The following is a 14,561-nucleotide window of genomic DNA, read 5'->3' as shown; positions in this document are numbered from 1 at the left end:
TTTACTGCAAATATTGATATTGATAGTAAATGCAGACTGTCAGGATGATAAATGGATACTCTAGTGGACTGTCCAGTAAAACAAAGTCACAAACTGCTACTCAAGCATGAATACACCAATATATTGTACAAACTGGTTTATTTATGTACAGACTCCTCTCTCAAGGTGCCCTGCGCAATGGTTTGGGCACCGCTGACTTAATCTTGCTCACCTGCATGTTGTACAAAATCTTTCTACAGATGGCCCCTCTGGACAAAAAAAAAGACAAGATGCAAGTAACCCTACACCTTGTACCATCAAATTCATGAAATACACCCCACACTTTAAAAGGGTAAAAAAAACTCAAGACCAATTCCTTAAAATCCCTATAGATATTGGGGGAAATTGAATACATGACAAAGATTACTGTCAAGATACAGTTAATCATTATAATTAAACTTTCACATTTAATACATTGTGATGAAAAGCACAGCAATATTGTGTGACAAAATGTAGCAATCTACTGAGAAAACATGGTGCTCAACAGAGACAGCAATGTAAGATATCCATAAACAATTTAGTTCTTTGGTGACAGAAAGAAAAAAAAAAAAGTTTATGTTAACTCTAAAAACTCCAGGCACAAAGGCTTTGCTGACAATGAAAATGTTTGCTTTTCAAATATGAGAATTTCTCATGCATGTAGATCAATAAAACTGGTTGTAAGGGAGAGAGACCTGTAGCATATAGCTCAAAGCAAAATCTCACACCTCAACAGCAAACTGAAGACAGCCAGCCAATATTAAAGAGCTAAAATGTATACACAAAAAGAATTATATCAGACCTACCAATTGTTATACAGATAACTGTCAGTACTGGACAAAAAATAACACTATTTATTCTGCAGCTGAAAAAACTGTCATCATGATCACCATCTGTAATTTCACCATGTTTCTTAGTTCAGGTTTAAAGTATCGCAGACATGCAAAATTCTGCTCAAATTTCTCGTGCACTAAGTAAATCCTGTTGTGCACATCATCACTAGAACATCTAAACAAAGGCTATCAACAGTTTTTATCATGTGTTCACAAATAAAAACAAAATCCACCAGCAAGTATGAAAAGCACATCTATGTAATATTCTGGAGCCAAAAGACAGAAAACAAGAGGGTATAACCTAAACTGGTGTGGCTTTAGAGCCACGAAGTGCTTTATTAGCAAACGAAAGTGCCCCAGATGCTTCAAAGACATCATGCCAACAACCCTCTAACCTTGACCTTCAAGCCTTCTGCTACTGCTGCAGTCCTGTAAGTCCACTACTGGAAGAAGACTGGGGTCTGATAACAAATGAACAAGATTAAGCCCCCTGGTGCGAGTCCACTGTGCACAGCCACAGCTGCCTTTGTGAGAAGTTGCCTCCCTCGAGGCAGCAGCATTCCAAATAGATGATGTAGGGCTACACAGCGCAAACAGCTCCACATCAAGCACCATAACATCTCAACTATTTCAATAGTGCTATACATACAAGCAGCAGAATTAATTCACCAAGGTAGAAACATAAGTACAGATCCTGCATTTCTCACTAGAATCTTTTGCTGACTATTGCAGAGGATATATGTGGCATACATGGCCAACAAAACTTTGAAGCCTTTTGTTTTAAAATGTAACTTGCATCCTAATATACATAACTGCCTGGAAAGATAGCAACCACTCCATTGTCTGAGAAATTAGAAGTTCATAAATCCAAAAATGTTTACCATCTTTTCACATGCATCAGTAAGGTTTTTTTTCTTAGCATGCACAAAATTTACAGACACTAAACATTAAAATTGAGCCACAAATTTTTGTTGTCTCCAGCATGGTTTTTTACCTCTGCAGTCTTTAGGGATGAATGATTCTTAGCTATTGAAAATTGTCTGCACACCCACAAGTACAAGCTAGCAATGGTCGTTACTAATGGCAACAGAATATTTCCAGTCAAATTCCAAATATGTAGGCCTCACACTAAACAATAAGATTATGTGTACTGCAATATTACCATTGGCCTGTCTTGCTGGTCAAACATGTTCTAAATAACCAGCTAAAAATTACCCCTCAGTTTTGTGAAATGTTAAACAGGTCAAAGCTCCTGCTATGCCTTAGAAAACTGCATTTATCGCTACATTTATCATGTCCAAGAGTTCTCCAGCAGGAAGCATCTCTCCATCCAGTTTTACAACTGCTGTACAGCGTGTTTTAATATTCAGGTATCACTCAATTTAGGTCTCCATATCTATACTTCTAAATTTACATGCTTTCTTGCACTTTAGAACAGTCTCCCAGTAAAAAAAAAAAAACGTCCACTTTTACCAATTATACAAAAATTTTAATTCATTTCAACTTTTAAAAAATCCCCATCTGTGCTTTCTGCAATCATTTCGTCATCTCTTTGGTACTGAAAGTTTGCCGATTATATTTATAAATTTTAAAAGGCAACAAAAAATACTAACCACTCGTTACCCTCAGCAGAAACTGCCCAACAAAAAGTTCCCAAAACAAAAATTACAAAGGCATGACAAATTTTGCATTTTGTTGCTACACTTATAGGGCAGATTCATAGTGTTATCTAAGAATGCGTCAGTCAGTGGAAGGTTTAACAGTTACTAATTCTATCCCTTATTTAGCATTGGATCAGGCAGCAAAAGTCCAACAGCTGTTCACAGGAAGCCTTACCAAACCAGAATTATTTTGATGATGCTGAAAATGTCAGTACCAATAATTTATAATAATAGTCTCTACAATCATTAGCAGCAGTGTTCTCAATGAAGACATCATGCAATATTACAATGCTTACATATTTTAAACTACCAGCAAAAAACACTTTATCACTACACCACTTAACTTTTGACTGCCCTCTGTTGTTCTATCTAGTTTACCTTTTCATATCAGGGTGCGTAACAAAGAATAAAATGGCAAGTGACTTATGCAGGATGTCAGTGAGCACACATTGGGGTGGGGGGACCAACCCAGGCTATGTCAATGTAAGTCAGCCCTGTAAACGGACGTCACATGCAGAGAAAGAAAAGCTAAACCTGGGAGAGTTAACACTCAATGTATTATTGGTGACATGCGTTAAGTGTTGTACGACGGGACTGCCGAGCACAGATGGCGTGCTGTACGTTATTCTGTAACCAGTTAGATAAAGGCTCTTATGCCAACAAACCCTACCCTGCAGAGACCTGTCTTGACTCATCGTGATTTTGGTTGTTACGTGTTACCTACAGTTCCTATAAAAAATAATCGGTGTTCCCCTACACTGCGATAAACTTCGGGAACGCAAGTTTATCTGGAAATGAATTAAAAACCAAAAGTGATTTGCCTACACAAAGAACTGTCATCAAACTGTCCCCACAGCTACTACAAAGCAGGAATGAATGTACTTGGACCTGATGATACCATTAACATGCACAATAAAACTTGGCACTTTTACTAAGACATCCCACAACCATGGGAAGAGGACACCATAAAACTGCTGATCCATAAAACCTGCTACAAGTGTACTGTCATACTTAAAAAAAAAATTTGCATTTTAAAATGTACACCATGTACGGATGAAACTGCATACAATGTAAGAAGCTATATCAAAGCACTACAAAGACTATACCAGACCTGTTTATGACCATTTTCATACAGATCGTTTCATCTATGTTAGATGTTTACTCCACCTGCTGTTACACTGAAGTAAAATGTACACAAAAGGTCTAACCTTGAGTATAATATCTAGAAAGTTATATAAGAGAGACACCAAGTTTATAAAGGCTGGATGTTTTGCCTCGGTTGTGTGGTCAGAGAGAACACTGGTAAGCTCAAAAGATTAAACTACCTTTTATAAAAATAAAGTGAGGGGGCCCCAAGTAAAAAGTAAAATTTATGTAGGAATAATTCGGCCATTGTCCAACAAGACTGAAACTGGTGCATAAATACAAACGGAACAACTGGCACACAGAAGGTCAAACATGATCTAATACTTGCATCCACTTGTTCACTTAAACATGCAAGCCATACACACAGACACTCCACAGCACCATTTATTTTAAAGCAATAAATCTCTACTGGAAACTACAGTTAGCAAAAACAAAATCATAAAAAATACACTGCAGATATTTCTTATAAAAGAAAAGAAAATATGCCATCTTATTTACAGGTCTGGACAGTATGACATACTCTCTCCAATAATGGAGAAACAGCTCCCACCACCTTGGAAAGTTCATTAACAGACAACTGCTCCACTTGTTGTAACAACACGAGGGACTTTAATGCATCCACCAACCAACCACCCCTATGCTGTAATAATTCTGCTCACCAAACAACGCCATTCCTGCTGCTTTTAAAATGTATGAACTTCTATGATTATTCCGTCTCATTTTCAAAGTCTACATGCCGCTGTACAAGATTTTGAAGACTGTAAATGATCTACACAGTATGCCCGAGTCTAAATGATAACTATACACATATTTCAATCAGTCCAGAACAATAAGTTGTGAAAATGGTCAACAAGATCAGCTTTTTAACACAAATCCAAGCAAGTTCTTTGACAAATCAGTGGGAAGCAAGAGAGATTAAAAACAGAAATCAAGAATGGTTCTTGTGATGACGCATCCAGAAAATGACAACTAAAGGTAAGCAAACTGCTGCCACGGGTCAGCCAGGTGAGAGACAAGTGGAGAGGGATGCATCCAGGGGACCTCATATTCAACTGGCCATCACCATCTTCTGTTCCATGGGACACTCGCGAGCAATGTGGCCCATCTCCTTGCAATTGTAGCACTGCGTCTTGGTGTTGCCCTCTGGGCAGTCTCGGGCCAGGTGATCACTATCTCCACACCTACAACAAAACCATATTCAGTAAACATTTAAATTTAGTTGCTTGATTAATGAAGCTGTACACAACTGATCACTATTTCTCCGTGTACAACAGTGTGCTCACGCATGTCAAGGGACTTGGGTAATACCAAATCACGACTTTACCCAGGCAATGTTTCTGTAACCTAATGCTGATGGCACACTGAGTGGATTATCTTTCTTCAATTTTGGACAGTTTGACCTTTCTTAAAAAATGAATTCCTTGGTTATTAAACTAATGGAAAAAACACTGCTATGTTAAAAAAAAATAGAAATTGTCTTCAAATACATTTTAATCAAGGTATCTCACAGCAATCTGTCTGATTTCCAAAGGAAAACGACGAAATTCCATAGTTTTTTTAAAAGTACCATTTCCCTGTCAGAACATGATCGTATTATACCTTGCCAGAAAGCCCCTTAGCCTGTATTTTCAATGACCAATTCAAATATTAATCAAAAAATTTTGTCTGCAAAAGTCTAGGGGTAGACAAATCTGATCATCAATCACAACACCATCGATGGATACTGAACTGTCCTTTGTAACGACAGAAAAGGCGTGGCCAAAATGTATTTATGTTAACCCTTTGCCTATGCATTAGCGTGCCCACTGACTGAATATTTTAAGTGATTTATACTATGTGATTCCCCCTTTTTATAGCACCGGCTCCAAAGCCATGGTTGGTTTGATCGGGCTGGAAATAGAGCAATCCCACTCTAGAATTTTCTAACCGCACAGAGTCAAAGCAAACCATGCACGCACTGGGACTATCATGCGGTCAAAGAACATGACACAGGAGGCTGCAGCAGAGATCACAAACAGTAATTTGGATCTACATTTGATGAATTCCCTGGATTAGGACCGGGATGGCAGTGAAAGTGACTACAATGTGTTATTGGGGTAGCATTGGTTGACTCAGAAACACAGAGAAACAGAATAAAAACATCTGAGCAATACAGCAATAAGGGTTAGGTCTATACGTTCTTCTACTTTGAATGTCCTTTCAAGCTGGGCCTGTGTGTGGTACCCTGCTTTGGAATTTATCACAGCATGCTTGCCTACTGGAAATAGAATATTTTAAAGCATGGTACAATGCACAGGCCCAGCAAAGGGTATTCAGAGCAGCAGAACGTGGAGTACAATCTTTTGTGTATGAATGTTGAGTTTGTTTTTGAAATAACAGTGCTTGTGACTTGTGTGAATGAACTATATGAGCCGTTGAGATGAACCTACCACAGGTTTCTCATGGCAGGTAACAGGTGTTAGTGAAGACAGGAACATTTTTGTGACAAATGAGTTGAGGTTTTCAACAAACAGTAAACCCTGATGTTCATATAGGCTGTTTTTCACTTCCTGGACCTATAATTCATGATAATTTATAAACAGTTCACTGAAGTGATGTTTAGTCAAGTTTGCAGGCAGCCATGGAAGCCACGTTGAAAAGCAGAAAACCAATGCAAACAGGCCTTTAGCAAGGGACAAACAAGGCTGCTTCGGAAAAGTCTTGGGTTTTTGGTTTTTCGTGAGCTCAGTGCTTTTCACAACAGTCAACAGAAACCTTTGTTTTCCACGTCATCACATAATTTAAACATATTGAGCTATCTTATGCATATGAACATCAAAAGCGACTGGCTAAGGATCATTAATATTTTAAACGGTCTCAAATACCTGTAACATGAGCGATTGTTTTCAGCACAGTCCCGCGAAAGATGACCAGAAAAACCGCAATTATAACACTTGCGGTCATCAGCTCGACGCTCATAATCAGGACAATCACGAGCAAGGTGACCACTTTCTCCACATCGGAAACAGGGTCGTGAGCTTACTTCTGGACAGTCACGCTGGACATGCCCAGTCATCCCACAGTTGTAACAGGCACCTGCAATATCAGCAAAACCTGTCAGTTTAGCTAAACCCAACATAACTGGGAGGCAACCTTTAAGTAACAACAAAGTCCTGCTTTCAGTCTTTTATGTTTTGACATTTCTTCAATTGCCAGTCCACTTGAACTGATCTTAATTTCTCCCTTCCAGCTTCTTTTCCTATCCACTTCACTTTGTTTTATACTCACACTCAGGACCTGTGTTAACTTTACCTGAATCAATGTCCTTGTCACACTCCTTGGCAATGTGGCCCAGCTGATTACACTTGTAGCACCGGTCAACATCCATCTTGCACTCACGGGCATAGTGCCCAACACGATTGCATTTGTAGCACTTTTCTGAAAAATTAAAATGAATAAAAAAATTTATTTTTATCTAACCATTTTCATCTCTGACAGATACTATGCCAGTCTGATTTCTGAGAACTTTTGTGCAACTAGCAATTAAAATTAAATCGATAATGTTGGATCTTGAAAATTACTAGTGTCACACACCTGCTTAAAAAGCATCGTTTACAGAACCATGGTAAATTATGATATATTAATACAGCCATCACACTTAATGCAAATGACTGGCCAAATGACATTACCAAGAATAGCTATGAGTGTATTTACAAATCTCAGAATCTACTGAGAGTATCAATTCTCACATCCCACTTCCACAGAATACATTCCATTATTTATTACATTCTAGTTTCTGTATTCTAGCAGCTTCCTAGTTCTATAATTAAGAAAGCAAACTAAAGAACTTATTTGTTGCATACACACACACATATATATTTTATGTGCACAGGGCAAAATTTAAAATCAAAGCAAAAATTAATCACAATTTAAAAAAAAAGAAAAACAAGGGCATTGACCTCTACCATAGAGGATGAGGTCAGGTGGGCAGGCATTTATAAATGCAATGACAAAAAGCAATGTAAGCCTTGATCTCTCTACACTGAAAGATATCATATATATATATACTTTGATGTCCATCTTCTGAAAAGTCGTGTCTTACTTAATGGTTCCACATATTTAAAAGCGCTAATACATCAAGGTGTATGGTACTTTGGCACTTATCAGTGTTCACAACTCCAACAAAATGATCTGATTAAATAGTCAAGCTGGCCAGATATTTCTAGCGAAAATTAAGAAATTTCTATTATCGACAAAAGAATACATCTGTTGCAGAGTCGCACTGGAATACAAAGCACAACAAAGGCAACAAAACAGACAACAATATAAGGGTAGACAGGCATCTGTACAAAGCACACTGCTAAATGTAACACAAGCTATGACAAGCAGTGACACGACTATTCCTCTGGTCCACTTCCAGGCCGCAATACTCAACAAGGTCACAAAAAACTTGGGAGGGGTGCACACATGCCTGCCTCACCTCCGCCGCGGGAACGGAAGTCCCGCTCGCCACGCCCACGCTCACCTCCGACTCCACGTGTACGGCATTCACGTGCAAAGTGGCCAGGCTTGCCACACTTGTAACAGCTGTCCGAGCTCATGGTGGGCAGGATGTCAGTGAGCACAGTATGAAGTCCTCAACACCTCTGTTGACAATACCCAGAAACAAATCAGTTTTAATCTCATCTTTGTTATTAGAGTCTGTTGACACTACCTTTTCTTAAACAGAAAATTAGATAGAATACATAAACACAATCTCGTGACTCTGGCTGTTTTGTGTGCCAATGATTTCTATACAGTCATCAAAACATACCTTGCTTGATTATTTAAAAAAATAAAGCATCTTTTTCCTCACATTTTTCTGTGTTTGGAGGAAAGCACCATACACCAATATGACACTTTAACATAATTTTTGCTTCCTGTCACTGATGCAACTCCAAGTGATTTAAAGATCTTATGGCGCTTCACACACAATGTGATTGCAGTTATTTTTCCAGGATTTCTCATTTTACTTCAGGTTTTATTTTATTTACCATCTATTTAGTATTAACTCTTAGTTTAAAATTGTTTAAAAGTTATGCCCTTTGCAGCATGCTACACACATAATTTCTGTGTATTACAAGAGCTATTATAAGCTGTTTTATGATGCGTAGCTTGTGAGACCCAAATGAAGGTTATATCCTTGCTGGAAGACAAACAGCCTTTGCATCTTATGTGGTTTAGTGTTTACAGCAGAGGTTCTGACTGGTTTTTGATAGTTAAGGTTAATCTCGTCTTAAATCCATTATTAATCAATAAAGTGCACATAAGCTAGTCTCCATATTTGGAGGACAGTAACTGCACTACAGCACAGATACAAAGTGAGTGGAAGTCTCAGCACTACTACATTCACAAATGATGATGAAAACTTCATGTTGACTATCTTGTCCCCTTTCTTTTATTGGCAACTAGAACTCTCTAGCCCTTAAAGAAATTATACAATTTATTATTTTATGAGTTTATATTTATCAAAATTATTCTTGTTTTGAACATCAAAACTCAAGTTGAAAAGATTACATGCATCATTATCATACTCCAAAAAAATCTGATGTGTGATATCTTAAAAAGCAAAAAGTTTTAAACTTTAGCAAAAGAGTAAAAAATGTCGAAATCATTCTACTGTTTTAAAATAGTACAGATTAAACTAGTATTGGCAGGAAACTTTTTTATAGATATTTACAATGATTTAAAGGGTTACTCAAGGCTTGTGATAAGGCTGTGGCGACGGTCAAACTTTTCAAAAATATATTTAGTGACAATTACAGAGCACGAGAGCAATACAGGAGAAATAAAGGATTCGTTTCTCACTTAATTACCACTTATTAGCACTATTTCGGTTGCCGATGTTTATAAAAATTGAAAAAATCCAGTGAAATCGACCCTTGTCCTTCCGCTGAGTAATCGCGATAGCTTCCCGAGATGGAAGATATAATTGTCTCCTTACGACGTCAGTCTCTGACATGAAGTGTCTGTGGTCATTGGGAAGATTTTGTGTTAGATTAGTGATATCCAAACTAATATACAATCAAGATCGCTTGGAGTATAATATGTTCCACTCTTTGGGCTCCCAAAGCTTTTTCGTACTGGGATCGAGCCTTTCTATTGGTATGACCCACTCGTTTTGTATCGCCTTGTCTTTCAGAAACTGATGAAAAGAAACTTTTGACTCTTTTCCCATCTTTTCGTGGCAATTGGGTGCAGCACATTCTCGAGGCATGGTTCTCACTATAGAAACCACACGTCATAGGGTCACGTGACGGAGAATGAGACTTCGTGGAAGCAAAAAAAAGAGTCCCGTCTAATTTCTGTTATTAAACACAACATGCTACTAAAAACCTTCAACGTTTCCCACATGAACACACATATAAATAGACAAGATTCAAATTTATCCTACTCTTTACGTGATTCTAAGCAGTTTTATTTTGCCTTTAGAATCCCTTTAATCAGCCATCTACAAATGTATGCTAGTATTTCTGATCCCCCACCAATTGAGAACAGCTATGTGTGCTGTTTAGAAGAAATTATTTTCCGAAGTAGTATTGTTTTGTTAGCCCTGTTAGACTTCTACAACGACAAAATTTGACATTCTTGGATTAGTTTTCCCGAGCATATATTTGCAGGTTCCCTTTTGAGATAATTTGATCAGTTTAGTATAAAGATGTAGTGTGGTATATTTTCTCAGAAAATCACAAATAATTGATTTGACAGCTATGAACACACGTTAATGAGGTGTAAAGTGAGATCCGTACCCTCCTATACGGATCAGAATCTTGGAAGATGACCAAAACCATCAGTAACAAGCTTGACGTCTTCCAAAACAGATGCCTCAGGCGCATACTTAACATCTTTTGGCCAAATACCATCACCAACGAAGAACTGAAACCAAGTCCATCACCACGCAGGTTCAACGAAGGTGTTGGCGATGGACTGGACATGTGCTCCGCCAGCAGACCTCTCCAGAGTCGTCTTATGATGGACTCCAGACCCCTGAAGAAAACGAGGCCACCCAGAGGAAACTTGGAGAAGAACAGTGGAAAGGGGGATGAAAGGAAAGGGCTGGACATGGGGTCACCTACAGCGGGTTTTAGCGATCGACATCGCTGGCGGACTCTGGTGGAGGCCTTATATGCAACCTGATGCACGAAGAGGAATAGATAGATAGTTCAGAATTGTAGTATAGTGTAACTTCGAGTTACAGGTTTTAATTGTATGGGCTGAAGAATGGGAGCCACTCTCGATAAGGAAGAATCGCCTCCCAGGACCATTCTATGATCGATTGGATTTTGGTTCATCACCCAGCAGCACATGGTGCCCCGTGACGTCAAAGCAGATTACCTGCTGTGAACTCGGAAAACACCTGACTGACAAGGCCAGTGTGTACGGCCTTCGTGTATTTGTGTTGTTGGATTCTAGTTGACTGCACATGTGGAGAGCGACAACCCTAAGAGGGACAATGAATTGTGAGTAAAGTACTCAACGACTGCTAGCTAGTGCGGTCATAAGTTAGATAACAAACTGGAACTTAGTTGATGAACAGGAGAGAGTGCGAGAAGTGTAATCTTTATATGTTCGGGAGACATTGGACTAAGCTTAGACTGATCGGGGAACTGCCCAGATGGAAACATTGCATCTATCATTAGATGTTTGTCACCTTTAGACATAGACCTTTACCATAACAATTAATAATAAACTATAAGAAATTTAATCAGGAAACTTATTATACAATGGCATTGTCATACTGTATTTTTTTCTTCAAACAAATAAACTTAATTTTCACCTATCCCAAATTTAAAGAAAACTAATATGTATGAACGTACAAAAAGTTAAGCTAAAATGGTTTGCAGTAAGCTGAAAACTGATTCTTAGCAAGTTGCTGAATTCTTTAAATGCATAAAATAAGCATTAAATTCTTCCGGAAGAGTACTTATTAAGTTCTATAAAATCCATTGACCTTCTGCTGCAGTATGATTTTCAAGTTTGCAAGAACTGAATTGTTGGTCAGTTACTATGGACATACAGTGAGCTATACTAATTGTACACTGACTACAGAAGTGATATGCTATGTGGGAAAAAAACAGCTCTAGGATGATGCACATACCATACTTAGCATTTTATGTCACCATTATCTTTGTAATGGGTCTATGACTTTTGGTGTGACACCAGAACACAATCTGTTCTGCAAGTGTCGACAATAAAATCTAATTTATCATTTGCTGGGTAATTTATTTACAACCTTTTGTGCAATCAATAAATTGTCCAAAGCTGGATTATATCAAACACATGATATCATTCTAGCACTACCCCATTAAAAAAAACCTGTTGTACTGTGATAGTTACTATACGCTGAAAGTCAGTAAAAAGCCAGCAGCAACATTCCCCTAATTCATGATGAAATACAGTTAGTGTAAAACTGTAAACTTTAATAAAGTGTTTTCATGCTTCAAACTGGCAGCCAATCGTGTGTTCACTCAGTCGCCTGCAACAGTCGAATCAAATGTGTTTTTGTTTCCGTGTACATGTGTAATAAATTTACAGCAGTGAGGGTGAGGTAAGCCCAAAATTATCTTGACTTTAGTTGAAAACATTATGATTTCCCGTGCTAATTATTGATACATAGTATTAAAAACTTTTACCAAAGACACAAAAAAAAAAACCAAAACAAACGAAGGGTTGGGAACGGCAACGTTTTAAGAAACGCGCGTATGTAGTGGTAAAAACGCCTCAGGACTTCCCACGTGGAACACGAGAATATACATCAACATGGCACGAAACTTTTCTACGGCCATAAGCTGATAATGCTGCTATTACCAACCAACTTAGCTAATATCACTTGAGAAAGATAGCGGTTGTAGACCTGCATTATTATGACTTAACGAGACTAAAGGCTGACCTATTTTTTTTTTTTTATTTTCGAGTTGTCCCTCGACATGACCCTGCCTAGAAGTAGAAGCCTTTACAATTAGCTAAGTTTAAATATGCTAATAATATATTATAGAAACAAAAAATATCGTGCACATACCTCACAAGTATGTCATATGCAAACCCGCTTAAATAACTACATACAAAACGGAAGTCTGTGAAACTGAAATTTTCAACCTGACCGCCATTGAATACTCTCAATGAAACGACATAATGACCATGTGATTACAGCTTGCTGTCCATACTGATCCAAATACTGCTGTTTGAGACCAAATAAACATACAGGAACTGCGTTTACTGTAATGACAAAAACGACATAATTAGAAAGAGAGTGAGAAGAGAAGTGTAAGGCGAGAAATGGACTGTTACATACCCTCCAACACACCCTACCGATGTTCTACACGCTGTTTTTGCGCGTCGTTTGTGTTGTGCACACGGCCCTACCACTGATTTCGCCTTGACCAAGATTTGCACACGGCCCGCTCCTAACACCCTAGCAGTCTCGTCTGTCGTCTGGCTGGCTGAGGCCTTACGCTGTGGCGCGGGCAAGTTACAAAATCTCTTCCTCAACTTTTCTGCTTCAGATGCTTGTTGTGGTCACTGCGCCATTCACTGCTACTTGCTAAGATTTCGCCGAATTTTTTTCAAAGTTCAAGTTCAGGACATCCACGTGAGTTTCAAGATCAGAAGCTAAAAATTAAAGATAACCCAGTTGTAGCTACGCCCACCACACTGCATGCTCAGCACCCGCTTAATGTCACTGCAAGGAGTAGGTGTACAGTTTTGTTCTAAACAATATTTGTGTGTGTGTGCATGCTAGTTATATATATTATTTTTATGTGTTTCACTGTCCGTACCCTTTAGGAGTTGGAAACCATTTGCTTCTAATCTGCAGTGATTCTTCTGATTCAGGAGTCAAAAGTGGGTGTCCAATTCGATCGATGCCAACTTATTATATATTAAAACTGTCAGAGAGAGAGAGATCGGATGGTTGTTTTTTCTAATACAGTCATTATTCTGATCACATCGCTTCCAACAAGTTCAGATGATTGTTCTCTTCGTCAGCGGATGCACACACACGTATAGCGTCTGCATACCTCGCTGAGAGTTCGATTCTTGGTAAGAGCTAGGTCCTCTCTTGCTACAGAGGCACGTGCAGACCAGAGGTGTTGCTATTACCACACGATGTTCACATCGACCATTCACACCAAACAGTAAATGAGGGAGGCGTGGACACATCAAGGTTCTTGAATTAGAGTTTACATTCAATTATGCTCGAGTCACTGTGCTTTAGCCCACTTTCTGATCAAAAGCGTGGTGCACTTTCAAACTTATAAACATGAAACAACAGAAATATTATCATAAAAAAGCAAACTTTAATTTTTAAAAGCCATGAAAAAGTGAACGTCATAATTGCAAAGAACTATGAGATACATAAACACACATGTGAGACAAAACGTTCTTCGAACAGCACGTTTCTAGTCTGCTGGTAACAATCATATTCAAGCAAGGGGTTCTCGTTGACGCAAGCTTTTGCAGGAGCCCTGTGGACAGCACCTTGTCAAATGCCTTGCTAAAAGTCCAGGAGGATCACATCTACTTGTTCACCCCAATCAAACGAGCGAGCAAGCTCGTGGACGGTGATCACAAGGTGGGACTCAGGAACACCTGTGCCGGAATTCATGTTGGCAGTCACAGAGGACGTTACATGATATGACTCTAACATTTTACAGATGACAAAGATGGTTGAGATTGGTCTGCAGTTGCTGGCAAGGTGCTTTTCTCCAGTCTTATAAATAGGTATGACCAATGCATTCCACCAGTCATTAACTCTCCTCTAAGGACACGGGATCGCCAAGATGCAACACGGGCCCCTGGGCAGACATCTCCGGACCCCTTGTGATTGTAATCATAATTATTTTCCAGTATATAATAATATGTTTAAAATTTTATTGGCAATATCTAT

General features: G+C 38.6%; 1 protein-coding gene across 2 annotated transcripts; it reads right to left on the bottom strand.

The window, feature by feature from the left end:
* Window positions 1-121: 121 nt before the first annotated feature.
* On the bottom strand, window positions 122-13,125 carry LOC112571851 (DNA-binding protein HEXBP-like). 2 transcript variants are annotated; one of them, XM_025251188.1, is made up of 5 exons: window positions 12,969-13,125; window positions 8,118-8,283; window positions 6,950-7,075; window positions 6,523-6,733; window positions 122-4,839 (listed from the first exon to the last, which is right to left on the bottom strand). In XM_025251188.1, exons 2-5 carry the CDS (start codon window positions 8,236-8,238, stop codon window positions 4,707-4,709), a joined length of 591 nt encoding a protein of 196 aa, XP_025106973.1. In that variant the 5' UTR covers window positions 8,239-8,283; window positions 12,969-13,125; the 3' UTR covers window positions 122-4,706. The 2 variants fall into 2 exon arrangements, with proteins under 2 accessions (XP_025106973.1, XP_025106974.1); XM_025251189.1 differs by having other exon boundaries at window positions 8,163-8,283.
* Between the last annotated feature and the right edge of the window lie 1,436 nt (window positions 13,126-14,561).

Source organism: Pomacea canaliculata, linkage group LG9 (assembly GCF_003073045.1).
Source record: "Pomacea canaliculata isolate SZHN2017 linkage group LG9, ASM307304v1, whole genome shotgun sequence".
NCBI lineage: Eukaryota > Metazoa > Mollusca > Gastropoda > Architaenioglossa > Ampullariidae > Pomacea > Pomacea canaliculata.
The sequence above is the reverse complement of the archived record's forward strand: the minus strand, read 5'-3'. Positions and strand labels throughout refer to the sequence as shown.